The sequence below is a fragment of the Fundulus heteroclitus genome, unplaced genomic scaffold (assembly GCF_011125445.2).
Source record: "Fundulus heteroclitus isolate FHET01 unplaced genomic scaffold, MU-UCD_Fhet_4.1 scaffold_611, whole genome shotgun sequence".
In the NCBI taxonomy this organism is placed as follows: domain Eukaryota; kingdom Metazoa; phylum Chordata; class Actinopteri; order Cyprinodontiformes; family Fundulidae; genus Fundulus; species Fundulus heteroclitus.
The window spans coordinates 23,011-40,956 of record NW_023397046.1 but is presented as its reverse complement, the minus strand read 5'-3'; the positions used below and the strand labels follow the sequence as shown (position 1 = coordinate 40,956).

The 17,946-nt window shown below is 42.5% G+C and overlaps 2 protein-coding genes across 4 annotated transcripts; both read left to right on the top strand.

Annotated features, from left to right (window-relative positions):
• Positions 1-344: 344 nt before the first annotated feature.
• On the top strand, positions 345-3,614 carry slc10a2 (solute carrier family 10 member 2). The gene is made up of 6 exons (XM_012878318.3): positions 345-889; positions 1,528-1,646; positions 1,789-1,877; positions 1,965-2,140; positions 2,230-2,387; positions 2,489-3,614. Exons 1-6 carry the CDS (start codon positions 489-491, stop codon positions 2,653-2,655), a joined length of 1,110 nt encoding a protein of 369 aa, XP_012733772.2. The 5' UTR covers positions 345-488; the 3' UTR covers positions 2,656-3,614.
• Positions 3,615-8,215: 4,601 nt separating this feature from the next.
• On the top strand, positions 8,216-16,288 carry si:dkey-3d4.3 (leucine-zipper-like transcriptional regulator 1 homolog). Of its 3 annotated transcripts, none has more exons than XM_012878306.3 (8): positions 8,216-8,300; positions 11,131-11,323; positions 13,096-13,178; positions 13,261-13,339; positions 13,930-13,976; positions 14,723-14,843; positions 15,042-15,225; positions 15,589-16,288. In XM_012878306.3, exons 2-8 carry the CDS (start codon positions 11,155-11,157, stop codon positions 16,139-16,141), a joined length of 1,236 nt encoding a protein of 411 aa, XP_012733760.2. In that variant the 5' UTR covers positions 8,216-8,300; positions 11,131-11,154; the 3' UTR covers positions 16,142-16,288. The 3 variants fall into 3 exon arrangements, with proteins under 3 accessions (XP_012733760.2, XP_021180055.2, XP_021180054.2); XM_021324380.2 differs by lacking the exon at positions 8,216-8,300 and adding an exon at positions 8,488-8,576; XM_021324379.2 differs by lacking the exon at positions 8,216-8,300 and adding an exon at positions 8,596-8,702.
• Positions 16,289-17,946: the final 1,658 nt, after the last annotated feature.

Genomic DNA, 17,946 nt, shown 5'->3' with positions numbered 1-17,946 from the left:
AAGCTCGCCACACCCGCTGTAAAAAAAAAAAAAAAATTTTTTCCAAAAACATAAAATGAGGCTGGAGAAGGTAACTTTATGGAAAATGTGCAAACACGTGCTCTTCCCCGTCGTCAAGACGTGCAAGCATCTTTCCCCGTAGCTGGCAATCCGTGCCGATGATGCTGCACAGCGAAACTGCCCAATAAAGTTTTAATTGCCCACTGGCCATAAAAAGTTGCAGCCAGAGCCATGTTTCAGTTGTGTTTTCTTTTTTATTTGCACAATCCTTTGAACACTGACCCCATAAAACATTTAAGTATTGGTTAATTTTTTATTTTTTCTTGCTCGATTATCCCTCCCAACCTTATTTCAGCGCGGCAGCGTGGGCATAAAGAGCAGAGAGCGAGGCGCTTCCTCCCACTGTCACCACCATCCTCTGGAGCAGAGCCGAGGGACACACTGGGATCATCCTGTGGGATCTAGGAGCTCGACCTTCTCCGTCCATCATGTTCTTCACAATGAAGCAGTCCGCTGTGGTAACATCCACCTGTGACTCTCTCGCCACGGTCTGTTCAGGCGCAGACTGCCTCGTTCCTCCCAGTAACTTTAACGCCATCCTGAGCACCGTGTTGAGCGCGGTGCTCACCGTGATGCTGGCCTTGGTCATGTTCGCCATGGGGTGCACCGTGGAGGCCTCAAAGCTGTGGGGCCACATCAAGAAACCCTGGGGCATTGTCATCGGCTTCCTCTGCCAGTTCGGCATCATGCCCTTCACGGCCTTTGCGCTCTCTTTAGCCTTCGGGGTGCTTCCAGTGCAGGCCATCGTCATCATCATCATGGGCTGCTGTCCTGGAGGATCCAGCTCAAACATCATCTGCTACTGGCTGGATGGAGACATGGATCTGAGGTGAGATGGTTAGACTGGGTGGACGGTGCATTGTTGGGTTGGGTTTGTAGAAACTCCATGGTAGTCTACGTCTAGTCTAACTTTGAACCAGTTTATTGAACCATTTACTGCACAGTTTTATAGGTATGGGGGGGGGGGGGGGTTCCTTTCCGTTAGGATAGAAAGAGTGGTGGTGGCATATCTAGCACTTTATCCAGGAGTTTGGAGACTGATGTGTACGAGGAAGGGGGCAAACTTTGATTTGCCCAAACTACTTCTTGTTTATCGGGTCAGTACAGCGGTCTGGCTAATCCATCGCCATGACCTCTTCATCCTCATCGGTCATTGTCTGACAGTGTGCCTTGTTCTGGACATGGAGAGGTGTTGGGCTGGAACCTTGCTTCCATTTACCTGTCCCAAAAACCTTAATTTTGGTGGGGATCGCTAAAGCGCATTAATGGAAGCCAACCATGAGTAGCGAAATACTGGCAACTTTACATTTACCCCTTATTTGTGCTTTAGGCATTTAAGTTCAATGCCAACATAAGTGGAAATTTAAGTCTTTTTGCTCCTCAATTGATCTTTCTTTCTTTTTTTTTGTTTTGCGTAACTCCATATATTCCCATTGGGTCAATGATCTTGGCTTTCCTTCTTCGCAGTATCAGTATGACTGCTTGCTCCTCCATCCTGGCCCTGGGCATGATGCCGCTCTGTCTGTTCGTTTACACCAACACCTGGACTTCCAGCGACTCCATAAAGATTCCTTTTGACAGCATCGGTAAGCCTCTATGCTTGTGCAGAAGCAGTTACTGTTGACATTTTGAAATGTCTGGGCCTCATTTGTGCCATGTTTAGATTATTTATGTTTGGTGTCTTGATTCAAATGACCATTAACTGACATTTTACTCGTTCTTGCTCAGGAATCACACTTGCAGCCCTCCTTATACCCATTGCAGTGGGAATTTATGTAAAAAGCAAGTGGCCTCAAACGGCGAAAAAGATCCTCAAGGTAGGAATGTTTTGGGTTTGATTTTAGCGTTTATGAAGAGTCCTGGACAGAGTATAAAGGAAGCGTTTTTCTGCTGGTTTTCCACAGGTGGGTTCTATTGCCGGGTTTGCGCTCATCATCATCATAGCCGTGGTTGGAGGAGTCCTCTACCAGTCCTCCTGGGTCATTTCTCCCTCCTTGTGGATAATTGGAGCCGTCTATCCGTTCATTGGGTTTAGCCTGGGTTTCTTTTTGGCCCGGTTTGTGGGCCAACCTTGGTACAGGTGGGTTCGAACAGGAAATGTTCATGCTCAGAACAACTTAACCATTTTACTTTCTTACGAGGATGCTCATTATTTCTTCCTTTGTTCAGGTGTCGAACAATTGCACTAGAAACCGGTTTCCAGAACGCCCAGCTGTGCAGCACCATTGTCCAGCTGTCCTTCAGCGCTGAAGAGCTGGAGGTCATGTTTGCGTTCCCGCTCATCTACAGCATCTTCCAGCTCGTAGCTGCACTCTGCGCCGTGATCGGTAAGAGTCTCCCAGAGAAATAAGCTAGCAGTAAATGCTTTATCTTAATTAAGATTAAGGTGGTAAGGCATGTCTCTCACTGTGTGTGCTTCCCTCTGCAGCCTTCCAGGGATATAAAAGGTTGTGTGGAAAAGGTGATGATGGGCTGGACAATGAGGCCAGGACCCGAGACGATGACGACACAATTAAACCGACGGGCTACGCTCTGGACAACAAGGCTTTTGACTCTGATGAACTGAAAGGCACCTACACAAACATAAAACTGTGAGACTTTAAACCTGCTGAAGACCATGGCGTTCTAGAACTGTGAACACACACTGCCCTCTGCAGGCTGAAATGTGCAAAACATGCAACAGTTGGGCTGTCTGCAAAGATTTCTGGCTGAAATACCAGCAGTCACATGGGGGAAAGTGCTGGAAAGTGTTTTAAACATACAGTCCTGATTTCTTTTAATTTATTTATGTAGATATTTAAAAACAGCATCCGGTAACTTCCTGTTTCCTAGTTCAGAAACTGAATGTTCGGGGCTGTTTTAGAAGATTTACTCAGATATATTTTAAACTTAGTATAACTGAAGAATAATTTTGTGACTGAAATGACAGAATAGGGACACTGAAAGAAGGAGAAACGAGGTTGTGACAAAGTTAATGTTTACAGGAAGCTTGATTTCAGGCTCTTTATTATGTCGAAATTCATATATTAGAACTTTGGTCACAACTTGTGAGTGAAATCCTCCTTTCAGAACATTTACATTATCCTGAAAGTAGACCAATAAAAGGGGGACTGAAGTAAAGCAATCACCCAAAATTGCTATTTGTTCTGATCCAGATCCAACCTCCTGTGGGTTTCTTCTCCGTTTCGATTTTCTCATTTTCTACTTTGTTTTTAACATTTTACACTGAGACTCTTTTTATAATAAAACAATTTTTGTGCAATATTGATAATTTTTCATCAAACTGAAGTCACATACACAGTACCTACTCTTTACTGCAACAGCTATGTATTATTAAATATATATATTGTATTACTTGAGTTTTTATGAGTACTGAAATAAAATGCTTGTATAAAATGTAATTTATCAGCTGTTGTCAAAATGCTCTCTGAGAAATTGTGGATTTGTTGTAATAAAACTGTATTTTTGTTGTAATGGTTCTTGTTTAGACATGAATGAAATTACTTTTGACATCTTGACTTGCATAAATAAACTCCTGGCAAGCTGTGCTGTCTTACAGGCAACTATTCAGAGGACAGAATTGTTTCAAAATCTGATGGTAAATGAATGTTTGGATATTATCAAAATAGTTCAACAAATGCAATGAATATCTACTTTTTAATTTCTAAAAGGATATGGATTTATACATGAACTGAACAACAATGTAAAAACGCTATCAAACATGGACCCCAAATGCAGTATGTAAAATGAAAACAAGACAATCCCACAACGGAGCCTGGAGGAGCTCTAAAGCTGAAGAATATTAATTTACAGCACCCTCCATGATTATTAGCCACCTGGTAAAGGGTAAGTAAAAAGCCATTCAAATAAGTGAATCTGTTATTGTTGGATATCCTCACACTGATTTGTATTTTAGAAATCTAACCTTACATTAAATATCATTAAGCATTTTTCTAATGTATACTCTATTAAGCTGATCAGAGTGTCTAGAAACCTTTTCTGAAGGATCAATGTCCTCCATTTTCCCAAGAATATAAATATGATGAAGCGGAAAACTTTCTTTTAGCGACTCTTCAAAATGGGAAAGTCAAGGAGCGTTCAATTCATTCAAGTCAGGCAGATGTGCGTTGGTCTTCATATGTCAGGAAATATGTTCAGGAAATCAACTGCTGACCTAAACCTCCCCGTAATCTATTCAGTTCAATTCAATTTTATTTATATAGCACCAATTCATGAAACATGTCATCTCAAGGCACTTTACAAAGTCAAGTTCAATCATATTATACAGATTGGTCAAAAATTTCCTATATAAGGGAACCAGTTGATTGCATCAAAGTCCCGACGAGCAGCATTCACTCCTGGGGAACCGTAGAGCCACAGGGAGAGTTGTCTGCATTGTACATGGCTTTGCTGCAATCCCTCATACTGAGCAAGCATGAAGCGACAGTGGGAAGAAAAACTGGGGTTACAGAAGACAGAACAGAGACAAAACAGGAGAGACAAAAAAGCACAGAAGCACACATTGATCTAGTAATCTGTTCTACATTAGATGGTAGTAGCGGGTGAGCCGTCTTCCCTGGATGATGTCACAGTTAACAGAACGCCAGACCAGGTGTACCTACTATGAAGATAAAAGAGAGAGAACAGAAAGTTAAAGCAGAAATGACAACACATAATGCATAATTGAAGAACAGTAGAACTCTATAGAGGGAGAAAATTAGATCCTGATATCCTCCGGTAGCCTAAGCCTATAGCAGTAAAACTATAAAGGTAGCTTAGAGTAACATGGGCCACTCTAGTTATAAGTTTGTCAAAAAGGAAAGTTTTAAGATTAGTCTTAAAAGTCTACAGTCAGAGCAATATTTGCAAAGTTTGAAACAGCTGGAACTGTGAAAATCAAGGCTGGACAAAGACCCAAGTTTATCTTCCATCTCTGACATCTCCTAAGCTCACTGATAGAGAACATATAATGACTGTTATGGAGACTCTGCCTACCAAACTGGTTGTTAGGGAGTCATGCGTCTGGACTAACTGTCAGAGAAACTGTATTCTGGTCAGATAAAACTGAGCTTTCCATTCATAAAATCACTCCAAGTAGTTTGAATGAAACAAACAATGGATATTTGGAAAAGCACTTCATGTCCAGTGATGAGTAAGATGGAGAATGTGGGTGATGCTGCAGGGCTGTTTCCCCTCCCTGGGAACTTTGTTAGCGTGCAACCTCATGAACTCTGAAATACCAGGAGGTTTTAGGTAAAAATCTGAGGAGATGTGCCTGAAAACAGGTCATCAATGAGACATTTGGCTAGAATGGCCAAATCAGCGTGATTATAGTAGAGCTCTATGAATTAACATGAAATATTCAAACTATTAAAGTAGTAGGGTAATCTTTAAATTCAGTTGCCATGTAGAAAAGTTTGGAACACTTTTCTGTGGAGGTCTGAACAGAGAAGGCTGTTTAGAAAATGGAAAAACACTGTAAGCTCACAGTGAGTCATCAGAGTGAGACACATTTCAAGCATCCAAGATCAGCTACTACATCCCCGTCCCTACAAGAAAAAAAAACTGAGCACTGACGGATTTGTTCTTACTACCGTTGTTTTTGTCGGCAGGGTTCAATAAATCAATAGAAAGATTTTTCCGTCTCTGCAGCTTCATTTCTCCACGTTTTGCTGATGGAGGATTTTCTGAAGTTTCATGTTCAGTTCCCATTCAGCCACAATCTTCCTGTTTTTCTCTAACTCAGATGTTTTGGAAATTTCTCTGTGACAATGCTATAGTAACACATTCTTTTGGTTTCCTTATAACTTTTTTCATTTGAACCCACAATTAGTAAATAAAACGGGTTCCTAGTTTCAGTTTATCTTCTTTTTTTTAACATGTCCTGTCTGGCAATGTGGCAATAAGAATTGTTGTCTCAATGCCAAAAAGAGCCCAACAGGTTTTACTTTCATAAGTGGAGCTTTACTGCTTTCGCCATAGTGCTCTGCTTGATTTATATATGCAAGCTTTATTAGATTTTATTCTGGGACTATTTCATGTTCAGTGGACAGAGAAACAGGTAGAAAAGGAAAAAAAGGAGAGAAAAAGATGAGACAAAATGCTAAAAGGGGGAAGAGAGGAAAGAGAGAGAGCAATATAACATCCTGAGTCTGCGTCTACACCTGCAAAGACAGATTTAAAAAGAACAGCAAAACCACAGATAAAGTATTACAGGTACAGACAATCAATGCCTTGATAACATCACTGAAGAATATACAGTGTTATTTAATACTAGATGTAGAAAGTGACAGGAGAAGATAATACCAGGGGTTTTCTGTATAGAAGTGAGTCTGTAAACACCTGAATCCAAGCACCTGTAGGTGTTTGTGAGAGCGCTTATGTCTGTGAGGTTTATCCATGACAAAAAGGCTCAATAGTTGCTGTGGGGAGCTAAAAACCTGTCCCCAGAGCACCGAGGCAGACGCCAGGGGAGCCAGGAAACTAGATGCCCGAAGGGACCCCCAAGGAAAGGTGCCCGAGAGGGGCAAACCCAGAGAAAGCTGCCTCCCCCGCCCAAGGGGAAAAGCAGAGAGGAGCCCTAAGATACCCTCAACAGCCACAATACTGAAGCCCCCGGGAGCCGCAGGGACGAGCCTGTGGCCTCCACTGGCAGCTACGCCGGAGGGGATCCAGCCATAGGTACCAGGGACCCGAGGCCCATTTAGCAACACAACTATCAGTCATGCGCTCCATAAATTTAACCTTTGTGGATGCAAGACAAAGTGCTGAATGAAAGCCATTAAAAGTCACATTTAAAGGGTGCCACAACCTTCGTTAACACAGAAACCAACATGGAAGAAGGTGCTCTTGGTGGATTAGATCAAAATTGAGCTGTTTACTTGCCACACTCCAAGTGGAGGAGGTCAACATTGCATATCATCTTGACCACTCCAGCCGTGAAGTGAAACATGAAGGTAGCAGCATCATGCTGCTGTGGGGATGCTTTTGCCCATCAGGGAAATTCAATTAAATTCTATTTATATAGTGCCAATTCATAAAACACGTCATCTCAAGGCACTTTCCAAAGTCAATTTCAATCAGATTATACAGACTGGGTCGGATTATACACATTGGTAAAAAATATCCTATCTAAGGAAACCAGCAGATTGCATCAAGTCTTGAGAATGTGAGCAAATGCAAATTACTTGAGACAAATGCTCATCACACGTTTGATATTTTGATTTTCACAAATAATTTTCCTTCCACCATACAATTATGCACTATTTATATTTATCACAGGAAAATCCAAATGTTTTATCAATGCCATCCACTGGGGGTAATGCTTTATAGCTGATAATACACCACTTAGAATTTAGGTTTAAGATTGTGGTATTCAGTAACTACTTCAGATTATCAAGCATTACATTAAAAAGGTGAACTGTGATAATAATATGGTCTGAACGTATTTAACCTTATAACTTCATCTGCTAGGATGTGTGCATGTTGTAATCACTCACATGGCAAATGCTTGTGTGCACTGCAGAGCTTTAATTGTGCTTCAACACAGCAGAACATGGTTATTTACATTTCCAGTGCAAATCTCATTGCTCATCCATGGATATAAGTCTTTCCAGCTGTAAAATCAACACACATAAAATTTTTAATGGACTTCAAAGTCCACAGTGTGACAGTAATCCCACGTCCCACCCTGGTTCATTTTACATCCACCGTGCTGTGCATGAGACATTCCGTGATTTTCAACATGGAAGCCTTCTAAACATGCCTGGTTCTGTTCCTTGAACGCCCCTCCTTATGGAGCTAACTTCACTGTCACACGAAAACCTGCGTTTTCTATAATTTAAAACACGGACCCCCTGGATTTTTCACAGGTTGCGTGACATATGTAAATACTCCACTTTTATAGGTTATTATACTGATATAGGACTACTTTAATTTTTGATCTGGAACAGAAATGACACAGAACTAGCTCATCACATTTATATTCACGTTTACTGATTCTTTAACAGTACGTTGGTTGAATATGGTACAGAGAAAGTACCAAAATTATTTGTATTATTGATGCTACGTCGACGTATCCGATCACAAAAAGTGTGTCAATAGCTACGAGCTAGATTGTTTTCCGTAGTTGGATGAGTTGGTAGATTTCCGAGGGGTCAGTGAATGCACCAGATGTTCACGTTCTAACCTGAACAGTCGAAGAACGAAGAACGAAGAGGCCCTGGAAAGTTAACGGAAGAGTAAGATGAACGTTCTTTATATTGGTACACCAACGGGTTTTTTTGTTTTTAACAGAAACGGGTTTTACCACAAAACCAGTTGTACAAAAAGTTTTATTTACTCAAAGATATTTTTATTTAGTTGATTAACGGTCGTAAACGATCCCAAAACGTGTCGTTTCCTCCTCCTAAATGCAGGTGCTTCAGATCGTTTACGGGCAAAAAGGAACGTGTTTCCTGAGCTCGGTGGGTCGTGTGTGTTCAGACTGAGGAAACTAACGTTGGGCTTCGGTTTGTGTGAGTTTTCGCATTCATAGCGGCTGTCCCGCCTCCGTTACGGGACGTTACGGGACCGTTTCCTGACAGAACGGTTTACCGAACCGCGGTAGCAGCTACTCCGGGGGGTCCAACCCGTTTTTTACGATTAGTTACCGTAACTGGCTTTGTTGAAGTCAGACACTATGTTCTTTCTTCGCCCCAAAACACGTTTTAACCGGATAAACAGCAGCTTTGTCTCCAAAATGTGACGGAGTTCGGTTCGGTTCGTGTTATATAGTTTAATATTGTTATATGACAGATTTCCTAGAGCGTAGAAAAGTCCTTTAATTGCAGATAAAACAGCATCCTTCTCTCTTTGAGGGCACAAAATCAGTAGGGAACTTAAGAATGCACAAAGTTGAGGTTTTCTAGCCGATCTCTAACCTACCGATATTATTGGGGACGGGAATATATATTTTTTAGGTTCAATATTTAGTATTATTTATTGTAATGACCATAAAAGTGATCGTGAAAATCAAAATCCACCAGTTATTTATCCGAAAACATCACATACCACAATCAAACACCCAAAAAAACAAACACTGCTCTGAAACCTACCAATTATCAGATAGGCTGCTGCTGTTATAGGGTTATAAGTAATTACACCATCATACTGCCTCCATGTTGGTTTCATTCCATCTCTCACAGGGGTGTGAATAGTTTTGAGCCAACTGGAGAACGCAGCATGAAGGAAAAGGGTTTAATAGATGTTCCTGCTTAACTCTGCAGAGAACAAGAAGCCGCTGGTAAACTTCAGGAGATTTTAAGGTCTGTAATAAATGGAGGGAAATAAAAATCTACAAAAACTGGGTCTGGTGCTGCATAATCAACTGGGGTAGTCTGATTTTCTTGTGTCGACTACGCTCCTTTAATTTAAAGAAAACCTGTTGAAACAGATCTACCTTACAGCCTTTACACAATAACAAAGGAAACAGCATTTTTTCCCACTTCCTTTTGAAGCACCTCCAAAAAAAACAAAATAGCTAACTTGGAGTCATCCTCGTTAATCGCAGTCAGTTTAGTTTGTCTTCTCTTTTTTTTTTTTTACTTTTTTTTTTTTAATTGTGATTCTTGCAGGGAACAAGCTCAGATCCAAACAAGATCCTTTAGAGCCTGGAGAGCCTGCACCGATCCAGTTTTATCCGATCCGATACCGATACCTGGGTTGAGGTTATCAGCCGATACCTGATACGATCCAATACTACTTTTGAATGAATAAACCGTGTACCTCGGTCTTTAACACGGTGCTTTAGGAGGTGCTTATTTAAGTTTGTGGTACTGTGTATGATATTAATTAAAATAAATGAAATGACAGGATCAGAGTGCAATGCCCTTTATTGAGTTTAATAAAAGCCAGATAAAGGTTCGGGTAATAAGGACAAACTTGTAACTTCTTAATTTTCTTTTGCATTAAGAACTACTTCCTTTGTGAAAGAACCACATGTTTCTGTCATGTCAATTTGGTTAAAATCAGAATTGGCAGCTCAGACATCAAAGAAAATCGGAAACCGTTACTAGCCAGGCAAAGCCTCATCGGTGCATCTAGTGTTTTTGTCCTGGGCGTATTTTATTATTATTATTATTATTATTATTATTATTATTATTATTATTATTATTATTATTATTATTCAGACAGGTTTATTAATAGACTATAATAACTCAGAATGTGTTTACCTGAAACCACGTGCAATCTGTAGAGTGTTTAAATCAGCAGAGATAATAAAAGTAGAATCCTCACATGAATATTAACAGAATAGATATTATTTTATGACGCAGCCGCTCATAATTTCACCCCGCCTGGATCTTGTTACACACCTACGGTGTTAAATGTTTCATCATCTGAGCGGCTCAGGTGTCGGAGCGCAGCGACCAGCGACCCGTCGGGAAACCTCTCTTTGTTTTTTGTATCTCGGATTTTTAAACTCCCGCTGATTGACAAAAACGCGGAAAAGAGAAAAAACAAATTTTCTTTATTGTGGTCAGGCCAGATGGACGATCAGCGTCGCCAACACGGATCATGAGTGGATGGTTCTGGCGTTTATTACCATGTAGAACCAAATCGAGAATAGAAAACACTATTTAATGTCTAGAAACAGGAAGGATGTGAAGGGATGTTTGATCGCCCATTAATGAAGGACCTGCTGATTAGACAGTAACAGTGCAGGAGTCAGGCTCTGGCGACTCGTGACTCCTCCCATATCGGTAGTCAGGTGAGTCAGAACATCTCAGGTGAACCACCTGAGCAACCAAAGCTGCCTGGCAAACCTCTCCGCTGTGCCGTGTCTTATTTTATCATTATCCCAGCGGGTCTCCATGGAAAGTTGCTAATGGTGGAGTTATGCTCCAGCTCCGTTTATTCTTTTTTAAATTTCTGCAGTTTTCTTTTGTGCTTATTTGAGCAGTAAACAGCAAAGGTGTTTACTTCTTCTTATTCAAATCAGGTGCGACTTTTAAGCGTAGCCTCCAGAGCAGCAGCAGCGTTAATGTCTGCCTTTCTGACAGCTTTGTGTCTGTTTCTTGTTTCTCTCTGCAGAAAATGCTCCGGCCCGGCTGAGAGATGCCCGCCACGGGTCAGACGAGCCCCTGCCTGTGGACGCCGCTGCCCCAGAGCCGCCTGGGTCCGTGTGACCGCTACAAACACGCCTGCTGCAGCTACGACGGCACCGTCTACGTCCTGGGAGGCAGGGACAGCGGCTGCCTGGGAGACTTCTGGAAGTACAGCGTCGGTAAAGGCCCTCAGCGACCCGCTGGCAGAACCAGAACGCCACCTTTCTACCTGGTTGTTGGTCGGGTTTCTGAAGTTACACACGTTAAATTAGAAAATGTCATCTTTTTACTTTGGTCTAAACCGAGAGACACGAGTTTGAGGGACTCTGGGAAACCAGGAACTGTTCACAGAGCAGTTTCTCCTGTGAGGCTTTTATCGGCCAATCTGGATGAATCCCGTCTGCTGGGGACTCTTTCCTGTCTTCCCAGCACTTCCACTTGTTGACGTCTGTTTCTCCTCCTGCTTTTTGAGAACTTCACCACAGTGGGGTTTAGATCATAGTGTTTCTGGATCAATGGAAGACGTTCTCCTCCAGGACCTTTGGATCTGACTCTTGATCTTTGGCAGAGTTCAGAAGTCCGCTCCAAAAAAAGTAACTCCAAACACGCATCGTGTCAGGACTCAGGGCAGCTCTCCATCTCCCAGACAATCAGAAGGATAAATCAGAGAAACCTGGGTGGCCCCCTACCTCTGTAGCACCCTCCTGAGGACGAGGTGGTCCTAAAGCTTCCTGGAGCCTTTGCGACGGCTCTTAAACGCAACCTGAAGGGTCCACCTTGAACTTCTTGATCATTCAGGAAACTTATTTCAAATGCATTGATTGGTAGCAAAGGCAGAGCAGAATCTAACTACAGACCTTTAATGTGAGACCTGTACACACAGAGCCCAATAAAATTGGATATCATCACAAATGTATTTTTTTAATACAGGTCAGAAAGGGATTAATTATAGCAGCTCATGAAGATCCCAAATACTTTATCCATGATATTACAAAGTGTAAGAAAATGTATCCTTTTAATACAGAAGTGTTAAGTTCGGTCGACTGACTGCCTGCCAGCCTCCGAAATATAAGGAAGATGGCCGTAGGCAACCATTATAACGGAAAATTTAGTGGAAGGAAAAAACACAGTAGAAAAAGATTCACAAGCAACACAGATAACAGCAGCCCTGAAAGGATGTTGGAGCAAAGGCCTTTTGAGAGTTTAGGAGAGAGTCACAAAAAGTGGACGGCAGCTAAAGTCAAAGCTTCACACAGGAAGACGTGTCCAGAACCTGGGAAGTGTCTCAGCTGGGCTCAGGAGACCATACTGTTGCTCACTGGTCCAAAGTCTGCTGTTTGCATTTCCTGTGGAAATTTTGGTCTCAGAGTCAGTAAGAAATCAAATTTAATTAAATGTTACAAATATAGTAACTCTTTGTAAAATAACTTTATGAGTTATACATTTTAAAACAACATGCCTGTGCAACTTCTCAGTTATCCGTGTCATCGCAACAGCAAATCAGAGGCAGCCGGACTTTCGCTCAGTTTATTCTGAAAACATTTCATTTCAGAAAAATTTCAGTAATTTTAAACTAAATTACTGAAATAAATTAACTTTAGATGCTATTGTATTGAAATGCATATGTTTTTTTTTTACTGCATCTTCCAGATGCGTTCATTAACATAGGGCAGGTTAAAGTTTTTAAATGTAAATGCAGGCCGACCAGTTGGCAGTAGAACTGTACAACAAACAGAAAAACAGACAATTTGATTATCCTAAAGGAACTGATTTTCAATCAGACTTCTGTATGATGTAAATTTATAAACTCTTGTAAAGTTATGTTTTTTTGTTTTATGTTGTTTTTAAAGGCAAATTAGCCGTAGCTACAAATGTTGTAGTGTCTAATGTACACACTGTAAAATAAATCAGCGAAACAAGCAGCGGTGTCCTCACATGGTGTTTGTTTCAGTGTTGGATGAATGGACCAGGCTGAGCTGCACAGGCGAAGCTGCACCAGAGGAGCTGGAACAACATACTATGGTGGCACATAAGGTACAAAATCACCAACTTCACACAGTTTTCCAGTTAAACAACATGAAGAACGCTAACATGACGCTGCTTGGTGTCTCTTCAGGGTTTCCTGTATGTGTTTGGAGGCATGTGGGATTCTCCATTCACCGGGCGCAGATGCCCCCTCTGGGTGTTTGATACCGGTGAGTTTGTCTCAGGAGGAGCCTGGAGGCCGTTTTCACCCCGGCAGCCGATCCTCAAGCTGCCAGCAAAGATCGCAGCTTCCTAAACTACAAAAACATGCCTGCATCTGCTGGTTCCAGCCTGGAAATCCCTGAAAACATTGATTACTACAATTCACTGCTCTGTGGAGCTTTCCTACACCTCATTCTACACATTCTGTGTTTCTAAAAGAGAAAGGGTTGTTTCTACTGATGAAAAAAAACTTACTTTAAGCAGGAAGCTCAGTGTTTCTGCAGCGGTTTCCTTCAGCGTCATTACTTCCTGTGTTTACTAGAGTTGGCTGCGTAACTTTGCAGATTTACACGGGAACCTTTCAACCAGTATTTTTTCATAGCCAGTAGTCGGCATATTAACTTTAACTATTTAAAAACTCATTTGTAAATTAATCAGAATATTGGCTCCTATTTTTCTGCCGACTGAAAAGCCGATAAAACAAACGGGGTCTATAATTTTCATCTGCAGCTTGTTTCTCTCCTGCATGTTTGTGCTAAGGATGAAGCATGTTAGGTCTGGAGTTTTTGAAATCCCTGTTTTGCTTTATGTGTTTCAGTAAATCAGAAGTGGGTGCCCTGCCAGGGAAAGACCAGCTCCCCTCAGGTACGCACCACCAAACGGACACAATCTGTAGAAATAGTGCATAAATGATCACCTCTTCAGCACATGTTATCGTGCCTTTAACAATGCCATCCACAATTATTGGCATATGTGTATAAAGCATTAAAATAAATTAATTGTTTATTCTGGTACATCATCCCCCCCTAAAAACATCCACCTTTAATTTGATAAGTTTTCCCAGTGGGAAAAACATCTCTTCCAGAAATGTTTTCATAAAGTCTTCAGCCCCACATTTACTGGCATCTCTGCCAACCTCTACAAAATAAATGTTTCCCTGGAGTGTAATATAGCAGGGTTTCCTGTAATCACTTTTCAAAATGGGAAAAACAAGAGAACATGCTGGCAGATTGGTATCGATGATAGAAAACAGCTTCAAGAAAAGAACCACTGGCCTGGATTTGCCCACATCTCCAGTCAGAGGCGTATTAAACAGTTTTAAAGTGTTGGAATTGTGACGAACAGCTGGAAAGGACCCAAAACGACCCTATCAGCACACGGGAGAATGACCTGCGGGTCCAAAAATACATATTTTCTGTCCTACCATGACAAACATCTGAGACTAACGTTGAGCTTTTCTTTACCAAACAGCTTCAGGTGGATCTGGTGTAAAGCAGAATAACTCAGTGTTGGGTGTAGAGGGTGGAATGTAGCACAGGGAGAAATTAAATCTGTAATATTACGACAGATTTTCACAGATGTCTCGTGTTTAACGTCTGTTGTATTTGCAGACCCAAAGGCCCAGCAACAGGAAAGGACACAGCGCCGTGGTGCTGGGGTCCGCCATGCTCGTCTACGGAGGTTTCATGGACATCAAAGGACCCGTGCAGGAGTTTTGGAGTTTAAATTTATGTGGGTTTATTTCAGCTTTTATTAGCACGTGTAAGAAAAAAACACTTCTGATGGTGTTTTATCCAAACTAGAGTCCAAAAGGAGCTGATCTGAGTTTTAGAGATGTTACTAGAGATCAGCTGATGTGGAACTGAGATTTTAAGGCGTCGTGTATCCTGGATGAAGGAGGCGTTTTGTTAATCTCTTGCTCTCCAACAGATACCATGGCTTGGTCTCCACTGAGCGGTTCTGAGCGGGGCTCATCAGGTCCGGGACCCAGACACAACCACTCCGCTGTGGCCTACCAGAGCGACATGTTCCTGTTTGGAGGACTGAAGGGTCTGCGGGAGCAGAGGGACTTCTGGAAGTGGAACTCCACCAACCACACATGGACCTGCCTCAAGTGAGGACCCAGTTTTACTGTTGCTAAAAAAAAACTGGGTTTGGACTTCCTCTGTCCCTCAGTCTGGTGTCATTGGGCTGACTGAGAAATGATGAAGACGGTTACTGGACTAATTACTATTAAAAGTGTATTAAGGTTGTCAGTATAACTAAGGATGCACTGATGTGAACATTCAGGCTGACGCAGTCCTGGTAGATCAGTGGAGACGTCATCGTTTGTGGCTGCTAAAGGTTTATTTTACTGGAGTTACAGTTTCTGCTACTGGCTCCACTGCAGGAAAAGTTTTAGAATAACTTCAAAGCATTCTGACAGAAGTGTAGAACACTGATGCAGTGACTTATACGTGTATTTCCTCTCCTGCAGGCCGGGCCCCCCTCGGCTGACGGGCCACGCTGCCGTAACCTACAGGGACAGCATGCTGCTGTTCGGGGGCGGCGAGAGCCACAGCTCTCCCAACAACGGCCTGTGGAGGTACAGCTTCTCCTCTCAGAGCTGGAGCCGGGTGGCGTCGCTCCCCGGCTCCGACGCTCCGGGCCGGATTCACCACTGCTGCGCCGGACTGGGTCGCAGCTACGAGGCCGACACCGGCAGCTCCAGCCCGGCCCCGGACTCTAAACCCAAACACTTTAGAAATAGGTGCTTCCCCGCTTCCCAACCGGACATAGAGATGGAGACGTTCAGCAAAGGCCTCAGTTCTCCGGCGCCGGACGCCCGCAGCGAGACTGGGAGTGATTGTTTGACGTTTGACAACAAAGCTTTCAGGAAGCAGTGGAGCTGCTCGGACGACCCGCTGCTCCGCCAGGAACACGGCGATCTGCTGAAGAATCTGCCCGACGCGCTGCTGGTGCTGGGAGGAAGACCGTACAGCAGACACAGCCCCATCTCCATCTGGAGCGTGACGCTGACTGACTGCTAACAGTCAGACATGAAACGTTTACAAAGAGCCAGTGTTACACGTTCACCTATGATCACCACGGTTAGTCACAACTTGTACATAAGACGGTGTAAAGCTGTTATATCAGCAGGTCTTCTATCAATTCCTGAATAAAGTATTAGAAGGACACGGATCTCTGTTTCAGCTGTGAAGACAGCCGGTGTAGGTACCAGATTGACTCGGGTCCTGCCCCTTCTGATGACGTCACTATACATAGTTGGTTTAACGTTTGCTCAATTGCGCAAAATATTGAAATTGGTCTGGACAACTTACTAAAGTAATTATAGCGGGGTGTAGGTTTTATTCGAGAGCGGGATTGCGTTTGTAAATGGACAATTTTACGAAGAAATTCGCCATTGTCCATGCGCCTCCCGATGACGTCACATTATGGCAACGCCAGTCAAACAAACTACATTGAGCCCGCGGTCTGCATTTGTAACGAATCAATTTTGTTAAGTTAATTTAGTGGTTTCTTTTTTCTCAAAAGCTTGAACAATGTACCAAATACCACAATAAAAAAATAATCAAATTCATCACAATCTCATCTGGAATAATAAAAAAAACGTGATCAGAAAGAACAACATCAGTACAAAAAGGAGGAATGAACGTTTTGATTTTAAAGTGATGAATGCCGTGATAAAATTTAATTTGGCTGCTGACTTTTATTAAAAATGAAATGAGTTTATGGTTTAGTTTCCCTTCACAACTTAAAAAAAATTGGAGGAATGAAATCTCTCTAAGGTTGTAACTTTGATCCTGCAAAATGACATTGCAAAATGATGTTAAAAGTTTTCATGCCTTGACTAATTTACGGGAAAATAAATAACCATAAATTAACAAAATAAAATTGATTTGTAAATGGAGACTGCGGGCGCAATGTAGTGTGTTTGAGATGAGTTGCCATATATTGACGTCTTCGAGAAGCGCAGACACCGCCCCGAGTCGATCTGGCAGCCCGAGACGATCTGGTACCTACACCGGTTTTGTGTGGGGCGTCATTTAAAGCTCTGGAGATGTTTGCATTGAAATTAAACTTCTGAACTGTGATCTCGACTCTGTCCAAAAGAGGGCGCCAGAGCTCGATATGCTCAACTCGTGTTTGACGTGTGAGGTTGATGCATAGCGGGGGTCCAACTCCAGTCCTCAGCCTCCGGTTTCCTGCAGCTTTCAGACGATTCCCTGCGTCAGAAACACTGAACCGCCTCCTCACCACATCCACGGTTCTGCAGAGGCCCGGAGATGAATTCAGACGCACTGAACCAGAGAAAGATCGCAGACATGTAGGTCAACTGTCAGCTACATCTCAATAAAGGGCTTTCTTTCTCACAATTTCACTTGTTAATTTTCACTATTCTGACTTACAGATAATAAAACCCATATTTCTGCTTCTTGGCAAATAATCTATAAAAATAAAAAGGATTTTTTACTACAAAAAAATGCTTGACGGTTTGTTGACTTGTCTGTACATGCAGTCAATACTTGTTCAGGGCTGGTTTTGCGTGACATGCAGGCGAGTCTGTGGCTCTGCTGAGTTAAGGAAGCCCAGAAGGCCCGGCTGCATTGGTGCTGGTGGGGTTTTCTGGTTTCCTGGTTTTCTGGAATTTCAAACGTCATCGCTCAGTGGCTGCTGCTCTTAGACGTCTCTGCCTCAGTGCACCTTAATCAGATAAGAAGGAATTGGTACGACTATGTGGAACAAGTAAAAACTGAGTTAAGTCATGGGCGGTTCTGGACGTGGGCGAGCAGAGGCTAGTGCCCCTATAGAACTGGGCCTGGTTCCTGTTCTG

Coding starts and splice junctions, on each gene's coding strand:
- slc10a2 (XM_012878318.3), top strand. CDS start 489: ATGTTCTTCACAATGAAGCAGTCCGCTGTGGTAACATCCACCTGTGAC. Junction 890..1,527: donor GATGGAGACATGGATCTGAG/GTGAGATGGTTA, acceptor CCTTCTTCGCAG/TATCAGTATGACTGCTTGCT. Junction 2,388..2,488: donor TGCACTCTGCGCCGTGATCG/GTAAGAGTCTCC, acceptor TTCCCTCTGCAG/CCTTCCAGGGATATAAAAGG.
- si:dkey-3d4.3 (XM_012878306.3), top strand. CDS start 11,155: ATGCCCGCCACGGGTCAGACGAGCCCCTGCCTGTGGACGCCGCTGCCC. Junction 13,340..13,929: donor CCTCTGGGTGTTTGATACCG/GTGAGTTTGTCT, acceptor TATGTGTTTCAG/TAAATCAGAAGTGGGTGCCC. Junction 14,844..15,041: donor GTTTTGGAGTTTAAATTTAT/GTGGGTTTATTT, acceptor GCTCTCCAACAG/ATACCATGGCTTGGTCTCCA.